Below are 23,858 nucleotides of genomic sequence, written 5' to 3'. Positions count from 1 at the left end.
GTCATGTAAACGCGGTTTACTTGCACTTTCAGTTTACTGGTTTGCATGTAAACAGGGAAAACTGGTTCTTTCAATAAGCTGATATTTGTGAGTTATCATCTTACTGTGCATGTGCATGTAAACGCACTCAATGAGCCCACAACAGGACAGAAAAGACATGCGTGTTATTTCTGTTCCTTACTAAACCCCAATCATTTACAGTGATGGTGTGCACTTCCTTTTCTCTCGGAAATTGTGCAGTATCTAAATATATGGTGAGCATAAATGAGTGTCAGTCGATCTTCTGTCAGAGAGAAGTGATTGAGTGACTGAAGCAGCCTCTTCTCTCTTCTTCTGGATTATTGGGCTCTTCTGGACTCTAGAGGAATGATGCTCATCTTTGGACTGATGCTTCTGCTGAAAACTGCTGCATGTGAGTCCACTTACAGCTCAACTCATCTTATGATGAAGCTTTCAAATAAAAGACTAATATTGCATTAAGATAATCTGCAGGATCTAGTCCTACTGTTTCTGGTCTTATGCCTGTTTCTCTTACTCCGTTTGCAGTGCGTATGTGGTGCATATTTTGTTCCGTACCCATGTTAACCGATTACAGCTTTCACACTGTATGTGTTGTCAAACTGATAAAGGTTTTGTCTTAATTTGTTGGTGTTTTTTTCTATTTGCATGTGTTTTACTTCATTCACAGCGCATTGAGCTCTCTTGGCCACCATATGACAGAGCATTGTTCGCATTCAAAAAAAAAATGTATTGGCATGAAAAATCTAGTAATTTCACCACAGATGCATATAACTTAAAGTCTACTGTTTTAAAGTCAACACATTGCTTTTTTGCCTCGGTTAAAGCAAGGGAAACAGCATTTAGGTACACAAGGAGACATAATGGGGAGTATGCGTCCTTAATTGGAGGTGGAAAAACAAAGTTCTTTATGACCTGCGGGATTTCTTGTAAAAAGACTCATACATTATTCTGAATATTCACATAACCAATATATATTTAGAAAGCCAACACTTGAGAGTTTACAGCTGACTACTCAGAATTACTCAGATAGTTACTAATATAGAGATATATAGGCTAAAACATAAAAATAAAATATTTTAAATATTTTTCTTCATGTATAAAAATATTATGTGAATGTAGTATAACAACATATAACTGCAACTATATTGAAGGCACAAGTGTGGTCATGCTTTATTTAAAATCTGAGGCTAATGTCTAAAACTATACATTACATGAAACATTTTCTAAGACCATGTCTGGATTGTTTTTTAGATGTTTTTTTATCAAATAAGTTTGTTGTCCTGAAGACGTGTTTGCAGTCTTTTGTCTAATGTCTGGCGAGGAGAACAGCTCAATTAATGCTACAATGTGCTCACTCGACGATCGTTTCACACTTTTAAATGTCTGAGACGTAACCCTCATTATTCTTTTGTTATGAATCTTTTGTTTTTTTAACAGCCATTATTCAAATGCAGATAGGCCTAATTGTAATAATAAAAAACATCATAAAACAAATAATAATTATCGATTTTGAAATATTAAACCTGTCAATACAGAACAAAATAATATACCAAATCTACATTTCTATGCGTGAACAAAGAAGCTAATAAGCACACGATAACTATGGAATAAGGTTTTTGTGTGATTTTTCATGTGATTTGAGCTATTTTATATCAATAATTGATGTTTACATTATGACTGCTAACAGGTGTAACGATTAGCTCCATATAAAATGATAAATATAATATGTTTTAACATCATCAGGAACAGGAATTAGTTTCCGTGACAGGAAACTAATACAAACACTCGATAGTGGTCTAAAGTGACATAGAATGAAGGTGTAATTTGAATGTTTTAAATTGTGTTATATAGCTTAATGCTAACTGAAGCTCTAATGCACCTGTTGGACCAGGAGCTTTGACTGTTTTGTTACAATAAATCACATAATGTGCTTTCAGTTTAGTTTTTTTTTCTTTTATAAGATTTGCAAACATGAAAATGTCATTTATTAATATGTATTCGTGTCAAAATGACATTTAAACATCATTTCCTATTCTATTTTGCCTGGAAACGCTTCCAACACACTCGCATGTCGCGTGAAAAATAGGCGTCTCTTCTATTTGAAGCATGCACGCATTTTCCGCGTGGCTCGGACCGCAGGCAGTATGCAAGCTCTAACTGGTTAACATGGGAGTCTAAATAAAAATGGACATGCCACGCAGCCGAGACGCTCACGACACGCTTGCAGTGTGTCCCCGGCCTTAGGGTCGTTCTTCACAGAGCCAGACTGAGGAAGTGTCCATACAGGAGGAGCGCGTCATGCGGAGGGCAGTGTTGAGCATGTCATATTATTGGCAGATCAGTGAGCAAATGAGCATCTGATGACTGATATGTGCTGCATATCCTTAAGAGGAGACCCAGAGACAGCTATGTGTAGTATCAGTCAGATTCATTCCCCTAATAGGAGGGAAGATGCAACAACCTGAGGTGTGGAACCTCGTTTGTCAGCTGCACTTGGTTTCAGGTTTCCTGTGTTTTTCTATATATAATCCAAAGGTTAACCACAAGGCAGCCTTTCTCACTTGTGTCATAGCTCAAACACATATACCTCAAAATTTGTTCTGAACCAAGATAATATTTCCAGCCGATTTTAAAGTTATGGCAAAACAAATATGGTCACATTTTGGCCCATATCTGTTCAGCCATTCTATATCTAGGCCAAATGTGCCAGATAATACCTACATGTGGCCCAGACATGCTTGCTATCACATTCTTTGATTAATAGATACTTAAATGCTGGTGTTACTAAAATTATTGATTTGATCGATATAAACAGAGGTCAAGGGAGAACTATACAGTCACTTGCTGATCAGGTTGGCTTAAATTCTGATCAAATTATAGAAGGGTTTGTTAGGGGTCTTAAATCCTCCTTTTTTATCCATTGATAATTTTGTAAATTAGGTTTAAAATGGTGTTGTACTGCTGAGTTTTCCTCAGCTAAAGGTGATTCCTAAATTGTCAGAATTTTGAGTTCTGGTTGTACTTCTTTATTAAAAGGTTATGGATAATTGGTTTTTGATTGTATAGGGGAAAAAATATTTGATCACATGTCAAAATTTTACATTTTGATAAGGGGCGGAGTGGGGGGGGGGGTGGCTAATTGGGCTTAAGCCCCGAATGTTTTGTCAAAAGCCCCGAATCTTTTAGTAATAAATAAATACTTAAACGTTGTTTCCTTTCCTCTCAGTCTTTCAGACTGGAGCGGCAAAAAATGAAACAAAAGCTCTATTACCGTGTGTGTGGCGGTCGGCAATGCATCGCACATCACTCAGCTCATGGGCGTAGATTACGCGGGGGACGGGGGGGACGTGTCCCCCTCACTTTTAATAAAATGTATTTTCGTCCCCCGCACTTTTACTGGGTCTCACCGATCCTAGTCGACCCGCTCCGAGCGGGATTCGAACCGGTGTTACCCTGTGTGGGGGCGGACAAGTTAACAGAGACGCTAACGACAGCCTTCTCTAAACTCGGTTGATAGCGCGCTTCTTGAGGTCAGGGGCAAGTGTATTTACATAGAAACCAATGTGAATACATCAAGATTTAAATTCAGAGACAAAAAATTATCTATGCATGACCTGTAATTTTTTCCGAATCTTAATATGAGGAGGGCGCTCTCACAGAAAGTCCAAAAGTGGGTTCGTAATACCCTGTCACGCTGGAGCTGCAGCTGAAGGAGAACAATCGTTATGAGTGATGAAACGTGACGACGACAATCAGACGAGTGCGACAATATATGCTTTATGTGTGTGTTTTTAAGTCATCTCAATGTAGCCTATTTATTGACAATAAAGTATCATGAATAATGCAGCTTTTTTAATGTTTAGTATTCTGCTCACCACGGCTGCATTTATGTAATCGAAAATAGTTAAAACAGTAATATTTTGAACATTATTACAAATTAAAACCGCTTTTTTTCCCTATGTGAATATATAGTAATTTATTCCTGTGATCAAAGCTGAATTTATCATCATTACTCCAGTCTTCAGTGTCACATGATCCTTCACTAATCACTCTCACATGAGCTGATGATCAACAGACAGTTATGATTATTATCTTTGCTGAAAACAGTTCCCAAAATGTTGTGGAAACCATGATAGCCTACATGTTATTTTTCAGGATTCTTTAATGAATAGAAAGTTCAATGGACAGCATTTATTTGCATTTATTAAATAAATTATCTAATTTGTAATATTAAAAATATCACTTGTGATCAATTTAATGCATGTCTGATCAATAAAAGTATTAATTTCTCTCTTTTTTAATTTTACCACAAATGTTTAGAAAATTAAGCATCACCATGGGCAGCACAACTGATAATAATCCTAAATGTGTGTTGATCATCAGATCCTCATATGGGAATGATTAGTGAAGGATCTCTGAAGACTGGAGTAATGATGATAAATTCAGCTTTGATCACAGGAATAAATTACATTTTACTATATATTCACATAGAGAACAGATGAGTTACATCAGAATATATATATATATATTTTTACATTGCATAAAATCTATGGAGTCTTAATGCAGAAGTGTTTGTAGTATATAAACCAATCATAAAATTGGCACAAAAAAAAGGAGAATAATATTATAGATATTAATTATTGGTTATTGTTCAGCAGTGTATTTGATATCTTGCCCAATTAAAAGCAAGAGATGCGATAAATTATATTGGTCCAAAAAAAAAAAAAAAATGGTATTACATTTCTGTCCCCCTCACTTCTGAAAAGATGGCTACGCCCCTGACTCAGCTTGTTTGCTAATGCCAACTGCCAATAAAAACTAACGAAGAAGAATATACATCTTCTTCTTCGTCATTGCCATCAGGGATTGGCGGGCTTTTGTATTTCACCGGCGTCGTAGTTAACTGTAGTTAACATGGACACTACACATTTTTTAAAAGGAACACTAAACCTCACCGGCCAGAGAGAGATTCTGCGTCAGACGAAAGTGTTACAGGTTTGTGAATCCGCTGTTGTAACACTTGAGTTACATGACTGTATTGCTGGCTAGCTAGAGTTAACGTTAGGTGTTACTTATCAGGGGCGGAGCCAGACGATGTAAACATTTGGGGCTTAGCCGAAACCTAGGGGGGTCCGGGGGGCGATATTTTTTTTCCCAGGATGGTAGGGGAAGGTACCGCCTTTTTCGTCTATGATTGGCTAGAAGGGCTCTCCTCTAATTGGTTATACATCTCATGGCAGGCTGTAAGCTAGTCTGTTTTGATCGTCTTTAAAACAGAAGTAAACGAAGTCAATCACATAGCCTACACACACACGTTTGTTTTTGTGACATAACCGTATTTTCTATCCCCTTACACTGCCCCTGTCCCTAACCCTACCCATCACAGGAAACATTCTGCATTTTTACTTTCTCAACAAAAAAAAATCATCCTATATATGATTTATAAGCATTTAGAAATTGGGGACATGGCCAATTTCCTCATATTTCACCCTCTCCTTGTAAAACCTGTCGTACACATTTGTGTCATATGTCACAAAACATGCCCACACACACACACACACACAATTACTATGTTTAACATGCACTAAATTGTCTATTACTAGCAAGTTTATGCAATGTTAGGTTCACAATAAATAAAATCTGTCATATTTGTATCATACTGTGGTGTCTCTTCTATAAAATTGCCAATGAAATTGTGGACTTGAAATATAAATCTGAAGACACGGATGTGTGCTTTTCTTAGTTTGGTTTGACTTCGATCGTTGTAAAGACGATCAAAAAAGACTAGCTGACAGCCTACCATGAACGTGAGATATATAACCAATCGAAGGAGAGCCCTTCTAGCCAATCATAGACGAAAAAGGCGGAACCTTCCCCTACCATCCTGGGAAAAAAAGAATCGCGTCCGGGGGCATACTCCCCCGGGGAGATTTTTTCCCATTTACATCAGTTAAATGCACTATTTTTCAGGCTGTTTGAGATAATAGAATGACTAAAAATCTATATACTATCTGGGGAAATGATAAGTTAAAAAAAAAATCAGCCAGTAGAGCCTACAACCCGTTTTGTATTTAACTGTTCTCCAGCTGTAGTGAATCCAAAACACCAAAATGTTAAGGATGACTCATTTTCACCGTAGTGCAGCCCGTAGTGAGAAATTCACATTGACTAATCAGATGTGGTTTTTGGTTACAAACTTTCACGGTTGGTTAGTTCTACAAAGGAAATGCCCATGTTGGATTAGACAGCGCTGTGTGTGAGACTGAGAGCTTTATAATGATACCAGGCATGACATGCTTCTGTGAATGGAGACAGCACGGGAGCTCCCGTTAGAATAACTTTGGATGATTTCAGGTAGAAATCTAAAGGCGCACGGTGACAAAATATAACAAAATAACACCCTTAAATGTGTAATGTTGCCTTTTTTTATTTTGACATGAAAGCTTACATGTTAAGGGAGTAAACTGGCCCAAAATCTCAATCTCATGTTTTCACCTGTCGTGTTATCTTGCGGTCCCTCGCCCCGCTGCTTGCCACATTGATACTAAATGGAGATCTCAACTTTCTGTATCTGAAGATATTTTTCCATCTTGGAGTCTTTTATTAACCTTCTATTTCCAAGAGGTGCAGGGATCTTCACTGCAGAGTGATCCATTGTATAATAGCCACAAACCAGTTTGTTGCAAAAGTGAATGAAAATGTTTCATCAATATGTCCATTTTGTGATGTTTTGGATACAGTTTTTCATGTTTTATGTCTGCCCTAGACCTGATCCTATTTTTGTACTGTTGAGAAAATGTTCTTTTCTTTAAATGGAGATGGGGTATTAAGGAAGTGCTAGTCACAGTACTGGTTACAGTTGCAATGAGTTTGGATGGTTGGTTTTTAATTGGTAATGTAACTTATTATTGGGGGTTTTTACATTGGATATGTAAAAATACAATATAATATAAAAATAATTATATTTTAAAAAATGGAAAAATATAAGAAAAAAATTAACTCAATGATCCTTAATTTCTGATGATAGAGATTGTGTATTCCTGGTGTGTGTGTGTGTGTGTGTGTGTGTGTGTGTGTGTGTGTGTGTGTGTGTGTGTGTGTGTGTGTGTGTGTGTGTGTGTGTGTGTGTGTGTGTGTGTGTGTGTTTTGTTCTTCAGGTATGGAGTTTAACTGCAGCATAAATCAGTCAGAGCCCTGTCACGCTGCTTTGGGACATAAACTCAATCTGCTGATGGTGGCGGACACTCGTGATTATGACCTGATGTTACGCAAAAGAATAAACTACAACACAGAATATGATCCAGTTTGTAGAGTAAAAAATGACAGGATAACAGAGAATGAATGTGATCTTTTTAATAACAGACCTGAAGTGTCAGTCAATAATGGGACTCTGATAATAAACCCTGTGGTCAGAGCAGATTCAGGGAATTACACTTTAAGACTCGATAACTCAGATGGCTCCAAAACATCTACAGATCTTCAAGTGATTGTTGAAGGTACAGTAATTCTCTCATCAGACTCATTACAATCTCATGTTCTCTATAGATCTTACTCTCATGCAAATCAATCAGTTGAATCTCTGTGAAGGTTTTGATTCATATAACACAATAAACACTACTGATACATACTCCAGTTATATTATGAGTAGAGTGACAGTATGGCATTCTGCTGTGATTGTCATGTGACTGTCATGTGTCCCTCCCTCCAGCTCCTATTGGCTCGGTGGAAGTGTCAATCATCTGCTCCTTCAGTGGGATGATGAGGGCATCCTGCTCCTCTGATGGGGATCTGCCGCTCTTCAGCTGGACTCTGAATGGAGATCCACTGATGGATGGAAACGCCATCATTGATCTGGATGAGGGAACTGATGGAAACATCAGCTGCAGTGTGAAGAACCACGTCAGTTACCAACAGAAGACCATTAGACCAGTCTGTCCTACTGGTGAGCTTTTAATACATCAATCTCCATACTTGATAAACAGCAGAAATAAGATGAGTGAATCTCACAAAACCTGTCAAAAACGTTAGTCACATTTCACCCCAAATCAAGAGAAATTGTAAAAAATTGTTATTTGGTCTTATTACTGCAGTTGTATTTTGGTTGTTCAGGTTATGTTTCATTCTCTTTGTATTCAGGCTCTTTGTCCTGTTCCTGTTTGTCATTTGATCCTGTGATGTGCTCCCTTGTCCTGTTCTATGTCGTCATGTTCTGATTGGTTCATTATTTCATTCATTGTTCTGTCACAGTTCACTGAAATAGGACTCAAATGCAGGAATGATTAATCAGGGATTTATTAACAAGACAGCTGATGAAGCCAAGGAATGGTGAGGTGAGCACAGTCCAAACAGTATGCAGATAAGGCACACAGTAACAGGCAGAAAGAGCAGCCACTATAACCAGCTCAAGAAGATTGTAGACTGGAGAGCAGTTCTGTCAGAGCACAGCAAGACCAGAGGATGCCAGCAATGGCCAGGCAGGAATCCTAGGGCAATGCAATCAGGTCTCTCCAGAAACGCACCAAACTGCTGCTAGGCCAAGAGACCAGGCTGCCAGGGAAGCTCGGCTTGCAGGACAGAAATTAGAGACACAGGAAACAAGGCAGGACCAAAAGGCAGTACTCACATTTAGCATAAAAGCACATGTAGGCAGAACATCTAATGAACCAGCAACACATTAGGGAAAGAGCACACATTATAAAGGGAGCAGAAGACATGAGGAAACAGGTGAACACACTCAGGCAAACCAGGAGCAGGAAAGGGTGAGCACATTCAGATAAGGAACAGGTGAGCACACAACCGCGGGTAATGAGAGAAGACAGATGGGGTAAGTGAACCAATAATCAGGAAACAAGGTGGATGGGGTTAGACAATTGAGATGAGCACATTGGACAAGGAAACACATGAACATGTGCTCACACCAAACGTGACATGAACATGCAGCCAATGAAAACTCATAAGCCGCATGTTCACACAAAACATGAACAACCATGGCGTTCAAGTAAATTCAGGTAGCAATGGCGTTGCAGTAAGTTCAGGTAGTAATGGCTTTGCAGTAAGTTTAGGAAGCCATGGCTATGTAGTGAGTTCAGGAAGCCATGGTGGTGCAGAAAGTTCAGGGGACCATGGCATTGCAGTAAGTTCAGGTAGCAATGGCGTTGCAGTAAGTTCAGGTAGTAATGGCGTTGCAGTAAGTTCAGGTAGTAATGGCGTTGCAGTAAGTTCAGGTAGTAATGGCGTTGCAGTAAGTTCAGGTAGTAATGGCGTTGCAGTAAGTTCAGGTAGTAATGGCGTTGCAGTAAGTTTAGGAAGCCATGGCGATGTAGTGAGTTCAGGAAGCCATGGCGGTGCAGTAAGTTCAGGTAGTAATGGCGTTGCAGTAAGTTTAGGAAGCCATGGCGATGTAGTGAGTTCAGGAAGCCATGGCGGTGCAGTAAGTTCAGGTAGTAATGGCGTTGCAGTAAGTTCAGGAAGCCATGGCGGTGCAGGAAGTTCAGGAAGTAATGCCGTTGCAGTAAGTTCAGGAAGCCATGGTGGTGCAGAAAGTTCAGGAAGCCATGGCGGTGCAGGAAGTTCAGGAAGTAATGCCGTTGCAGTAAGTTCAGGAAGCCATGGTGGTGCAGTAAGTTCAGGAAGCCATGGCGGTGCAGTAAGTTCAGGAAGTAATGCCGTTGCAGTAAGTTCAGGAAGCCATGGTGGTGCAGAAAGTTCAGGAAGCCATGGCGGTGCAGGAAGTTCAGGAAGTCATGCCGTTGCAGTAAGTTCAGGAAGCCATGGTGGTGCAGAAAGTTCAGGAAGCCATGGCGGTGCAGTAAGTTCAGGAAGCCATGGTGGTGCAGAAAGTTCAGGAAGCCATGGTGGTGCAGAAAGTTCAGGAAGCCATGGCGGTGCAGGAAGTTCAGGAAGCCATGGCGGTGCAGGAAGTTCAGGAAGTCATGCCGTTGCAGGAAGTTCAGGAAGTCATGCCGTTGCAGTAAGTTCAGGAAGCCATGGTGGTGCAGAAAGTTCAGGGGACCATGGCATTGCAGTAAGTGGCACAAAGGCGCTTTTGAAAGGGCCGGTGGGTTTACCAGCTGACATTCACGACAAGCTGCGCACCATCTGCACACATTCTCGTGAATGCCCGGCCAAAAGAACCGGACCATTAGACGATTAAGTGTTGCTGCTTATCCTAGATGCCCTGCCATCGGATTACAATGAGCCGCCTGGAAAAGCATTTCCCGGCGGCTTTTTGGAACTAATAACTGGGTTGTATCCTGCTTTGTTTGAGTGTCTTGGGTAACTCGATACAGCCTATCTTTTATTATGGCAAAATAAGGATAAGAAATTGGTTGTTCAGGGCAGAGAAACTGTCTGTCGATTGAGCGGACCTGAGCAAAAGCATTTTTTAATGACTCATCCTGGGACTGTTCCAGAGGAAAGTCATCACGTTCGTTGAAGTTCAGCCTCTCCACAACGCTCAGTTCCTCTGCATCAGTCCCCAGTGGTCCCGGCTCAGTTTCTCCTACCTGCACAACCGCTCTCTCTCCCCGCCCTGTTTTCTCCCAAGAGACATCCGTGCATAGATACCCAAAAAAAATTAGCAAACACTGGCCAATTTGCTCCCACAATCAGCGGCTGTCTGAGGTGTGGGCTAACCGCCACCTCTACACTATGATTTTGTCCACGAAATTGAATGACAGCAGTCACTAAGGGGTAATTCACCACATCCCCGTGCACACACCGTACCTTAACCAAGCGGCTCTTATCCAATGCCAACGGCTGCATCAGGCTTTGATGGATTGAGGTTTGGTTACACCCTGAATCCACCAAAGCCGGATAGGTCTCCCCTGGATACTCACTGGTATCTGGTACAGCCCGGCTCGATCAGGGGCAGCCCGTGGGCAATCGGGGATCCTGATCAGTGTCCCTACCTCCATGACCGGACACCGATCCATAAAATGACCCAGATCCCCACCCCACCAACAGGCCGGCCCAGACTTCCCCGCCGCCCCAGTGGCTGGAAGGGGGTCAAGGAATTGGCGTGGAGAGAGAGAGGGGTTACAGGATCGGATGGTTGGTCCTGACCCCATGATCGGTCCGGGAAACCCCCAGGTCTTCCCCGGCCTACCCCCCTAGGCAGGAAACTCCCCCTGGTGTGAGGAGTTGGTACTGGCCTGTATGGAGAAGGAGAGAGAGAAGAAGGGGAAGGGAGAGAGAGACAGATGGTAGGATTTCACCAACCCCTGGGCACGCCACCATTTGGTCCTCCGCCAGCTGGATGGCCTGGTCCAACGATGCCGGGTGGTGGCACTAGACCCACTGCGCGGTTTTCTTCGGCAGCCGCGCAATAAACTGCTCCAGCACCACTCAATCCACGATGTTGTCGGCGTCGTTTTGGTCCGGCATCAGCCAACTGAGGCAGGCTTCCTGGAGCTGTTGGGCCATCACGAATGGTCGGCTATTCTCCCCCAGGGTCAGCAACCGGAAGCGCTGACGATGTTGTTTTGGATGGAACATCAAGGCCAATAAATAATTTTTATTTTTAAGTGAACCAACATAACCAGCAGAACATCTGCCATGTATGAGAATGAATAAGATGGATGGAGAAGTTCAGGTGTTAAAAATCTACATCTTCAACAAAGGACAGAAGACTGCACTTCATTTCAATAGGTTTTTGATCTGGATGATTATCAGGAACATGATTTGAGAAAAAGGGTTTTCTTTTATTCAGGAAATGTTTGTGAAATTTGTGTCTGATTTTGATTTATTTATCTTCACATTTATACACATTCCTCTCTCTCTCTCTCTCTCTCTCTCTCTCTCTCTCTCTCTCTCTCTCTCTCTCTCTCTCTCTCTCTGTGTGTGGTTTGTTCTTCAGGTATGGAGTTTAACTGTTGGTTTAGTCAGTCAGAGACCTGTCACGCTGCTTTGGGACACAAACTCAATCTGCTGATTCCACCGGACACTCCTAATTATCACCTGAAGTTACACAAAAGAATAAACAACACACAAGATGATCCAGTTTGTAGAGTAAAGAATGAAAGGATGCGAGAGAATGAATGTGATCTTTTCAATAACAGATCTGAAGTGTCAGTCAATAATGGGATTCTGATAATAAACCGTGTGATCAGAGCAGATTCAGGGACTTACACTTTAAGACTCGTTGACTCCGTTGGCTCAGAAACATCTACAGATCTTCAAGTGATTGTTGAAGGTACAGTAATTCTCTCATCAGACTCATTACAATCTCATGTTCTCCGAAGATCTTAAGGCTTCAACATACTCCGCAAGAACAGAGAAAAAAGTTCTCGCTCCCATGGTTGAGAGAACAAAACGCCATTTTTTTCTCGCAGCCCTGGTTTGGGAGAACTTTTTTCTTGCAGGTGTCTGAGAACTATTGTGTGATTGGTCATACATTTAAATATGTACTGCCAGAACGAACTTTGTTCTTGTTCTTGCCACCTCGAGAAAACAAACTAATTTCTTTATTCTTGCAGAGTATGTTCCAAGCTCAACTCTCATGCAAATCAATCAGTTGAATCTCTGTGAAGGTTTTTTATTCATGTAACACACAATAAACACTACTGATACATACTCCAGTTATATTAAGAGTAGAGTGACAGTATGGCATTCTGCTGTGATTGTCATGTGACTGTCATGTGTCCCTCCCTCCAGCTCCTATTGGCTCGGTGGAAGTGTCAATCATCTGCTCCTTCAGTGGGATGATGAGGGCGTCCTGCTCCTCTGATGGGGATCTGCCGCTCTTCAGCTGGACTCTGAATGGAGATCCACTGATGGATGGAAACGCCATCATTGATCTGGATGGGGGAACTGATGGAAACATCAGCTGCAGTGTGAAGAACCACGTCAGTCACCAACAGAAGACCATTAGTGTAAAACGCTGTCCTGGTGAGATTATTTCTGTTCATCTGTATCAGCAATCCAGTATAGATGAACTGATTGACAGATTGGTGTGTCTGTGTTGTCTTCAGTGTCTGGGGTGTTTGTGCTGGTCTGGTGTTTCCAGATGATGTTTCTGTTTGGTCTGTTAGGAGGATTTCACTTCTACATGAGAATCAAGTCAGGTCAGAGACATTTATCATCTTTATTACGGATTTGACATGCAAATATTAAGACTGTGAAGATGATGATAATCTGATGCTTTTAGCAAAGAAGCAGGAAGATGAAGAAGTGAGAATGAGAAGTTTTAGAGAAGTACATGAACACACAGCAGAAGATTGATGAGACCAGCAGCAGATCTCTTCACTCTTCCTCTATAAGGAATCACTCCAGAATCTCAGAGACTTTAACATCATATCTAGCTTGCTTCTCTTATGGAAGAAATGTGTTGCAGTTTTCATTATGAAGCTCTTCTTTGATTAGATTGTTTTCTGGAAATGTGTTAACTTGGATGAGTTTTATTGCTTATTTATTTGTCTTGAAGTAGCAGTAATTTATCTCATGAAGCCTCTTCTGTTCATCCATGATTCCCCTTACGAAAAATAAGTGTATTCAAGTGTGCTATTAGTATACTTCTTTGAAACAAAAACAAAAGAAAGTATACTTTGTCAACTTGTATATACTTCTCAGAAATATACTTAAAATTGCACTTAAGTATACTTGACTTATACTGAGAGAAATGTCTAATTATTTGGCCTAAACTTGTACTCAATCTTTTGATCGAGATATATTTAAAAGTATAATTAAGAATTCAAAGTATACTTGTGTAACGTAACACTCTAAGACTTAAAAGGTTGGGGATCCAAATGCAGCTTTATTAAAGGTGCCCTAGAATGAAATATTGAATTAACCTTGCCATAGTGAAATAATAAGAGTTCAGTACATGAACATCACATACTGTGAGTCTCAAAAACCATTGCCTCCTGCTTCTTATGTAAATCTCATGAATGAAAAACACCACGGAAAAATAAGTGCTTCTCAACATAACGCCACGGGTGACGTAATCGTTGGGGATCATTAATATGTTCGCCCCCAACATTTGTATCTGTCCAAACATGCTCAATGTCAGGCGGAACTGACGGAGCCGAATCATCGGGACTGCAGATAAACAAGACACTCGAGGATAGCAAAAACGGCAGCTCTCATGACACGTCATGTTCAGGCTGTGCAGGAGACCTGAGGACTTTTCTACCCTTCCCACAGATAAAAATGCTAACAGTCATGGTTGATGTTTACAATCCGATACCACAACTATTTAATTCAAGATCGTTCGTTTGTTCGGCCCAATTCAAGCAAGCTTCGCTCAGCGTCTTAAACTGAAGAAAGTGGCAATTACAACTGTATTCCTCCATGCAGCAAGTAGTGATTTATCCACTTATTGACTGTTTAAACAATATCTAATTAAACTGAAAGTTTCTTAGAGAGACAATATTGTCTAGATAACGCGAGATGCTAGTACAGTAACAATAGGAAACACCAAGTACCATACAAAACTAAGTGTGTCTAATGACAAAGGGTAATATTATTTTGTATTACAAAATACAACCGTAGATACTTTGCTTACAGATCGTTCACTCGACCCTTCTAGCAAACGTCACCTTTTCCACCATACAAGTTAAAACGACAGTCATTTGACAAGGCTATTAATTTTGTAAAAATAAGTTATATATTTATATTTTTGAGAACTTAAGTATGATGTTTTTGTATGCTTGTATTTCAGAGTACATCACAGTCACTGTGTAACGTTAGTGACTAAAATTAAATAAACATGCAATACCGTTGACGAAAAAAGACAGGTTTTGGTGTTCGTGCTTACGGTTGCCGGATTTCAGTAATTTAAATCCCCCAATCAGAGCTTTTCTGTGAAAAGAACATGTATACTATCCATTGTTTTACATAAAGGTGTACAATCTGGCAACCACATGCTAGTGATGGGCAGACCGAGGCTTCGAAACAACACCCGACACCCGTCTCCATGACGCCATCTAGTGGACACTTGCATGTATCGGTCTGAAATAACCTTGACAGTGATCCATGTAAAAATAAAAAGGTTGTGACATCTGTCTAACAACTACTCGGTTTTGTAACCTGTAGCCTTCTCGTTGTGAATAACTTGTGTTTTTGTCATGAAAAATGAGGATTAATAAAATAAATACAGCCACAATGTGTCAGTTTATCATATCAATTATCATATTTTTATTCAAAAATATTAATTGCTCTGCTGTTGAAGGACTTAGTCGACGTCTTTTTTTACATATAATTTATCCAGCCTTTGAAAGAATCCTTTCACAAGGGACACTTGTTGCTGGCAGCACAAATATTTTGTAGCAAGTAAATACAAATGAGGGAAAATTACTGCTCTCTCTTTCCAGTAAGTGAGTGGATCACGCATTCTGGGCAAAAACGCATCCTTGAGGTACTTTTTCACTTCTACTGTTGCATCTGCTGTTGCACTGTGTGTCGTCTGGGTTTCACGGATACGACTATCAAACAGTTCCCATAAACTGTCCTGGGTTTCTGATGATGATGATGGGCCTGGTGTTGACATTTGTGGCTTTGAATGAAACAAAAATCAACAATTAGTTACAAAGCATAAACTGACAGCATATATGAAGCATAAGTGACATAATTATTCACATGACACCTCCATAAAGTTAGATGAAGACTGAAACTGCTCACCAGAAGTTGCTGTGTTTGAACACATCAGCGATGCGCACTCCAGTGTGATGTTCTTTTCAGCCTCCTGGACTTTAGCAGCATTTCCAAAAGCAACATTTTTAAACCTTGGGTCCAGCAGTGTAGCAAGTGCCAAGGCTCTAAAGGACTCATATCCCCCACATCTGGAGTGCAGACCTTCTTGCAGATGTGCGCCTGTTTAAAACAGGAGCAAAACATGTGAATTATATTAATGACAACAATGACATTTACAGCCAATTACATAGAATGGTCATTGTGGCCTACCTAATTGTATAGTTGATTCCAGTGTTGCATGTCCTTTTTTCTGTGCAAGCTTGTGCTGCAACATCCTGTAGAGGGGTATACGTTTCGAAGCCGACACTCTCTGTTCCTCTGACAACTCTGTTGTTGCTAGTTTAAATGGTTGCAGTAGTGACAATGATTCTTCAATAATGTCATACTCAACTTGTCAGAGGAGCAATATCACTCTTTAATTTTGAAAGTGCAGCGCCCACTGGCGCTCGTTGCTCATGCAATCCTAGCATCATGTCAAAAGTGCTGTCCCATCTTGTGTCCACCTCCTGTACCATCTTCAGAGTTGGTCTGCCCATCAAGCCCTGCATCTCCACAATCTTGTCCTTTGCTTTGCAGCTGGATCGAAACAACTCCAAAATCTTTCTGGCTTTCTGCCGTATTTCATTGACGACTGGGGTTTGATCTAGGGCCTTCTTCACAATCAAGTTCAAAGTACGGGCAAAACATGGGACACATCGAAGGTTGAGCATCTCGGCACTTAGGATCATGTTGAATGCATTGTCCGTCACCATACACAGAAATTTGGAGGTTATTCCCCACTCAGCCATTAGCAATGATTTAGCCTCCATGTAATGCTGGGCTGTGTGGGTTTGGTAAAACCTCCTTACACCCAGTACAACAGTTGCCAGCTTTGCCTCTGGTGTTATGTAGTGGTATTACACCACGGTATCCATCCATATTAATGGAGAACCACATGTCAGCAGTAAGGCTAACAAATTCTTCCTTTTTTAGGTCCTCCATTCTTTTCTTCTTGGTGTCGTTGTACCTTTCGGTGGCCATCGTTTTAGGCGCCTTCCGGGATGGGAGAACATAGCTTGGATCAAGCTTGTTCACAAACACCATGGAACCCTAATCCTCCACGACGGTGAAGGGCTGCAAATCCTTCACCACCATGTTTACAAGAGCCTCATCCAATCCCCTCTGTCTGCCTTTTAAAAGAAGATAAATACAAAAGATGAATCATACTTCAAGACAGATAAGTTGGGAAAAAAATATAGAAATAGTGCACAGCTATTACATTATTTGGAAACCTTTCTAGACAAACAAGTTTGCTTAAGTTTATGATCTGACAGACACAGATCAGACTGAATATAGAACGACAACAATTAGGGCGGGTTGGCTGTCAAATGGGTAATCATATGTAGGCCTATACATGTTTTTCAATGAATACAGTAGCTACGTTTGTGAAGTGACAAATTTCTATATTCACAGTAACGCTGTGTTTAAAAGAATTGGGTGTTGTGATTGGTACAATATTTTGTAGGGGTGGTTGACACAGAAATAGCCTAAGTCTTTTTAAAACTATAGACTTTCTAAACAGTGTCCCAACAACACTTTGTGACTTTATCTGAAGTATATTTCAAACAATGCATATCTTGCTTAGATGGCCCAGTAGTGTCAGTAGCAGGCCTAGGTACAGCAGGAATGTCACCATCCTCTGCACCCTCCAAAATGGCAGGAGGAGTGCTCCTCAAATGGCGCATCATTGATTGATGATGTATTATTGCAGTATAGCTGCCCATCACAAATCTCGCTTTATTTGGGGTTTCCAAATTGAAATGCTCCCACTCCACAGATGTACGACATCTCTTATGTGGAGCCTCCATATCTACATCAACTATGAATATTATATTATATATATATATATATATATATATATATATATATATATATATATATATATATATATATATATATATATATATATATATATATATATACAGTCTTGTTCAAAATAATAGCAGTACAATGTGACTAACCAGAATAATCAAGGTTTTTCGTATTTTTTTTATTGCTACGTGGCAAACAAGTTACCAGTAGGTTCAGTAGATTCTCAGAAAACAAATGAGACCCAGCATTCATGATATGCACGCTCTTAAGGCTGTGCAATTGGGCAATTAGTTGAAAGGGGTGTGTTCAAAAAAATAGCAGTGTGGCATTCAATCACTGAGGTCATCAATTTTGTGAAGAAACAGGTGTGAATCAGGTGGCCCCTATTTAAGGATGAACCCAACACTTGTTGAACATGCATTTGAAAGCTGAGGAAAATGGGTCGTTCAAGACATTGTTCAGAAGAACAGCGTACTTTGATTAAAAAGTTGATTAGAGAGGGGAAAACCTATAAAGAGGTGCAAAAAATGATAGGCTGTTCAGCTAAAATGATCTCCAATGCCTTAAAATGGAGAGCAAAACCAGAGAGACGTGGAAGAAAACGGAAGACAACCATCAAAATGGATAGAAGAATAACCAGAATGGCAAAGGCTCAGCCAATGATCACCTCCAGGATGATCAAAGACAGTCTGGAGTTACCTGTAAGTACTGTGACAGTTAGAAGACGTCTGTGTGAAGCTAATCTATTTTCAAGAATCCCCCGCAAAGTCCCTCTGTTAAAAAAAAGGCATGTGCAGAAGAGGTTACAATTTGCCAAAGAACACATCAACTGGCCTAAAGAGAAATGGAGGAACATTTTGTGGACTGATGAGAGTAAAATTGTTCTTTTTGGGTCCAAGGGCCACAGGCAGTTTGTGAGACGACCCCCAAACTCTGAATTCAAGCCACAGTACACAGTGAAGACAGTGAAGCATGGAGGTGCAAGCATCATGATATGGGCATGTTTCTCCTACTATGGTGTTGGGCCTATTTATCGCATACCAGGGATCATGGATCAGTTTGCATATGTTAAAATACTTGAAGAGGTCATGTTGCCCTATGTTGAAGAGGACATGCCCTTGAAACGGTTGTTTCAACAAGACAATGACCCAAAACACACTAGTAAACGGGCAAAGTCTTGGTTCCAAACCAACAAAATTAATGTTATGGAGTGGCCAGCCCAATCTCCAGACCTTAATCCAATTGAGAACTTGTGGGGTGATATCAAAAATGCTGTTTCTGAAGCAAAATCAAGAAATGTGAATGAATTGTGGAATGTTGTTAAAGAATCATGGAGTGGAATAACAGCTGAGAGGTGCCACAAGTTGGTTGACTCCATGCCACACAGATGTCAAGCAGTTTTAAAAAACTGTGGTCATACAACTAAATATTAGTTTAGTGATTCACAGGATTGCTAAATCCCAGAAAAAAAAATGTTTGTACAAAATAGTTTTGAGTTTGTACAGTCAAAGGTAGACACTGCTATTTTTTTGAGCACACCCCTTTCAACTAATTGCCCAATTGCACAGCCTTAAGAGCGTGCATATCATGAATGCTGGGTCTCATTTGTTTTCTGAGAATCTACTGAACCTACTGGTAACTTGTTTGCCACGTAGCAATAAAAAATATACTAAAAACCTTGATTATTCTGGTTAGTCACATTGTACTGCTATTATTTTGAACAAGACTGTATATACACACACACACATTAAATCTATATGATAATACATTTCTATCTTATGCTGTGATATCTGTCACAATCTAAATCTGCCTAAATGTATGTGGCAGTAGCATATATCTATACTAACTATCAGTCAATATAATTTAAATCTAGCCTAAATATAACTAACCAAAGTTTACTATAAATCTCACGTATACCACAAAATGTATCTCCTCTCACAAAACCCACAAGGTGAAGATGGATTAACTTCACTTTTAAATTGTGGGGAATTAGGTTCATACAGAATGTGCAGTTTGTTCCCACCTCTTGTAATATAAGCAGTTGCGACAGGCGCACCTGATGAAACACTTCGGCGCTTCATTTAGCGGTAGTCACATGACATGGGTGTGTCGAATTACAGTCCGGAGTGAGCTTTTAAGCGTGGGCGGATGATCCGAAAACACCAATAAACAAGTAGTCTGCATTTGATCAATCTCCATCTGAGATGTTCTGCTTAAAGTGTCGTTCAGTCTGTCTGTGTTCTGTCAGGACTCACGAGCCGCTTCACTGAACTGCTGTGAGCTGCTGAAATAAGCCAATCAGAGCAGAGCTCAACATTAATATTCATGACCCTTCCAAATAAGGCAAAAACAGAGCATTACATCCAAGGGACAATTTACAGGGTTGTAATTGGACCTGTAAAACTGTATCTGGACAATTTTTGCCCGTAAATAAGCCACATACCATCTATGTAGAAATCAGAGAACAATTTAACATCTTGTTTCAATTCTAGGATACCTTTAAAGGGTAATCCACAATCATAGTCAAAACCAGGCAAAGGATCATACACAGGCAAGCAGTCCAAACAAGACAGGAGAGACAGGTAGGGATGGCTGACGCGAACCTGACGTTTCGACGCTGTGTCGAGATCCCGAAGCGCGGATGCTTTGAAACACTGCTCCGAACTGTGATTCGACACACCGATGTCACGTGACTACCGCTAAACGAAGCACCGAAGTGTTTCATCAGGTGCGCCTGTCGAAACTGCTTTGATTAAAAGGGGTGGGAACAAACCACACAGTCACACATCTGAATGAACCTCATTCACCACAGTTTAAAAGTGAAGTTAATCCATCTTCACTTAATGGGATTTGTGAGAGAAGATACATTTTGTGTAGATTTTACGAGTGAGATGTATAGTGCACTTTGGTTAGTTATATTTAGGCTAGATTTAAATGATATATTGACTGATAGGTATAGACAGCGACAGAGAGTTAGGATAGATATAGGCTAAATTAGAATTATAGAATAGATAGATTATATATATTATATAGAATTATAGATATAGAAGTGATATGGAGGCTCCACATAAGAGATGTCGTAGCCTACTACATAGGTTAGGGTGTGGGACCGTTTCCATTTGGAAACACCACATAAAGTGAGATGTGTGTATTGTGTAATGTATTGGCCCAGAATGCATGATCTATTAACTTAATTTTCAGCTAAAAAATATTTGTGCATGCTAGCAAAGTGTCCCGTCTTGTAAGATATTTTTTTTCAAAGGCTGGAGAAATTATATATATATATATATATATATATATATATATATATATATATATATATATATATATATATATATATATATATATATATATATATATATATAAAATTGACTAACTAAAAGTTGCCCTTCACCAGCAGAGCAATTCAAATTTTTGAATAAAAATGTTATGTAACAAATGACACATTGTGGCTTTATTTCTTTTAATAATCTTAATTTTTCATGACAAAAAAAACAAAAACTAAAAACTTAAGTTATTTACAATGAGGAGGCTACAGGTTACAAAACCAAGTAGTTGTCAGACAGATGTTAAAAACGTGTTTTTTGTTTTGTTTTTAACATACAGTAGGAGATCACTGTCAAGGTTATTTCAGATCAATACATGCAAGTGTCCACTAGATGGCGTCATGGAGACGAGTGTCGGGTGTTGCTTCGAAGCTTCGGCACATTTGCTTCAACTGTTTCAGTGCTTCACGAAGCCTCGGCCTGCCCATCACTAGAGACAGGCAGAAGGGTAATCCACAGAACAGGCAAGTGACACAAGACACAAGACACAAGACACAAGACACAAGACACAAGACACAAGACACAAGACACAAGACACAAGACACAAGACACAAGACACAAGACACAGAAATGCCATATTAAAAACCGACAAGACTTTGCAATGAATGACTGAGATAATATGGTTTATATAGGCTGAGGTAATGAGGTAAATTAAACACAGGTGTAAACAATGAGTGCTGATGAGCCTGGGCAAAGGATTATGGGTAATGTAGTCATCGTTTGATGGAATGATAGTGTGGTATGGTAATCAGGGGCACTCTCACTGGGGAATCGTGAAAACTTGGCTTGTAATTGTGTTTATTATTTTGATTGAGTAGAAAATTATATATACGATAAATAATATATATAAATTGTCATCGTAGGTACAGAGACATAATCTAAAAAAATCACAATATATGATTTTTTTAACTATTTATTTGTATGATACAGCTGCAAATAAGTATTTGAACACCTGTCTATCAGCTAGAATTCTGACCCTCAAAGACGTGTTAGTCTGCCTTTAAAATGTCTAACTCCACTCCATTTATTATCCTAAATCAGATGCTCCTGTTTGAGGTCTTTAGCTGCATAGACACCTGTCCACCCCATACAATCAGTAAGAGTCCAACTACTAACATGGCCAAGACCAAAGAGCTGTCCAAAGACACTAGAGACAAAGACACAATAGTAAACCACAAGTATACTTATAATGAGTTCACTTGTAGTACAGATAAAGTACAAATGAGAAACCTAGTTGAGCACTTAAAGTGTACTACTGTGACACTTATAGTACACTTAAATGGATAATTTCATTTACTAAAAGTGGGACAAATTAGTCCCAAGCGGTATTGAAATATTACACTTACAAGTTTACTACAAGTACACATTGATATTTGTTTACCTACGACAAAGTATACTTAAAAATATATTTGAAAATTACTTAAATACTTCATAAAATGAACTTGAAGTATACTTTTTTTTGTAAGGACAGTCTGTCATTCTGTGTGTCTATTTTCCACATCATTTATTTCACAGATCTGCTCTTGGCCTTTTACTTTAGTCTGTTGGTTTCAAGTGATTTCTCTTCACTTTCAGTTTCTGTTTAACTGTGAAATCGGTTCCTCTTTAATCATGTCTCAGTTTTAGGGTGTTTTGCTATATTTGTTCTGTGGGTTTAAACTTCTCCTTGTCTTTGTAGATTTGAGATGATTTTCAACATATTTAGTCACTACATTTCTTTTACTCTTGCCAAATCTTGATTATTATCAATTATCGGTTCAGTAAAGAGACAGTTAAAATTATTAACAAAAAATCTTGATAACTTTGTGTCACGTTCAATAATATAAAACTGCCAGTTTTGGATAGCGCCCTATGCTTCTCCCAAGCATGCAGGAATGCCTCCACGAAGCATCCCATCACAGCCCTGCAGGCCATGTCCAGACCCAGGACCACTGGAGCAGGGACCACTTGAACACGGACCATCAGAACACGGACCATCAGAACATGGTCCACCGGAACACGGACCATCAGAACACGGACCATCAGAACACTGACCATCAGAACACGGACCATCAGAACACGGACCATCAGAACATGGACCATCAGAACACGGTCCACCGGAACATAATCCACTGGAACATGATCCCTTGGAACTGAGTTCAACGGAACTGGGACCCCCTGAACTAGATCCACCGTAACTGGGACCACCGGGTCAGAGTCCACCGTAACTGGGACAACCAGAACTGGGACCACTGGAACGGAGTCCACCTGAACTAGATCCACCAGAGCAGGGACCACCGGAGCAGGGACCACCTGACTTCCTACCCCAAATACAGATCCTCCTCAGTGGGATGTCCGATGAAGTAGGCCTGTTCTTCCTCCACCATTTCCGGGTCATTGGAGGACTGGGGCCTCCACTGACTGTAAATGGAAGGGAACCATCAGTCCCTCACATCAGCCCTCTGCTGACGGATGTAATGCAAGCACACATATCTATCGAGTTGGAGTTAGTTGGAGGGTTACATTGGGGGAGATGGATAAAGGAAGATACCCATCCTCCGCTGATTCCTCTTATGGTCGCATTGTTCTGTCACATTCAATAATGTAAAACTAAGTGGAAGACTCAAGTGCAGGAAGGAAAGGGATTTATTAAACCAAAAGAAACAGAAGCAGAGAAAAAAACTAAAAATGAACAAAACCAACTGAAAACATACCATAGAGGGGACACAGGGAAACATAGTGTGACGGGGTGAAGAAGTACACGACACAGGAGGGCAGGTGAATTTCCCCGAAGGGTGGATTTATTAATAATAGTGACAGTGAAAGTGCATCGAGTGGGGTGCTCCGTGCTCGGTGTGGTCTCTCTCTCTCTCCCTCGTCCTCAGTGCTCGCGGTGATCTGGATCCGTGCTCAGAGTGAGTGCTGGCCGTCACACGCTGCTTTCTGGGGGTGAAATGGAGACAACAGTTAGCCGAGTCTTCGGGAGACATC

General features: G+C 40.2%; 1 protein-coding gene across 1 annotated transcript; it reads left to right on the top strand.

The window, feature by feature from the left end:
- The first annotated feature begins 12,045 nt into the window (after positions 1–12,045).
- On the top strand, positions 12,046–13,509 carry LOC137092103 (pregnancy-specific beta-1-glycoprotein 8-like). The gene is made up of 4 exons (XM_067456377.1): positions 12,046–12,214; positions 12,676–12,909; positions 12,993–13,085; positions 13,169–13,509. Exons 1-4 carry the CDS (start codon positions 12,046–12,048, stop codon positions 13,240–13,242), a joined length of 570 nt encoding a protein of 189 aa, XP_067312478.1. The 3' UTR covers positions 13,243–13,509.
- Positions 13,510–23,858: the final 10,349 nt, after the last annotated feature.

Source organism: Pseudorasbora parva, chromosome 11, assembly GCF_024679245.1.
Source record: "Pseudorasbora parva isolate DD20220531a chromosome 11, ASM2467924v1, whole genome shotgun sequence".
Taxonomy (NCBI): Eukaryota; Metazoa; Chordata; class Actinopteri; order Cypriniformes; family Gobionidae; genus Pseudorasbora; species Pseudorasbora parva.
This window is presented reverse-complemented; position numbering and strand designations above follow the sequence as displayed.

Excerpts from the sequence above, each read along its gene's own strand:
- LOC137092103 (XM_067456377.1), top strand. The coding sequence starts at position 12,046 with ATGCGAGAGAATGAATGTGATCTTTTCAATAACAGATCTGAAGTGTCA. Across the intron at positions 12,215-12,675 it reads TCTTCAAGTGATTGTTGAAG|CTCCTATTGGCTCGGTGGAA; the intron begins GTACAGTAATTC and ends CCCTCCCTCCAG. Across the intron at positions 12,910-12,992 it reads TAGTGTAAAACGCTGTCCTG|TGTCTGGGGTGTTTGTGCTG; the intron begins GTGAGATTATTT and ends TGTTGTCTTCAG.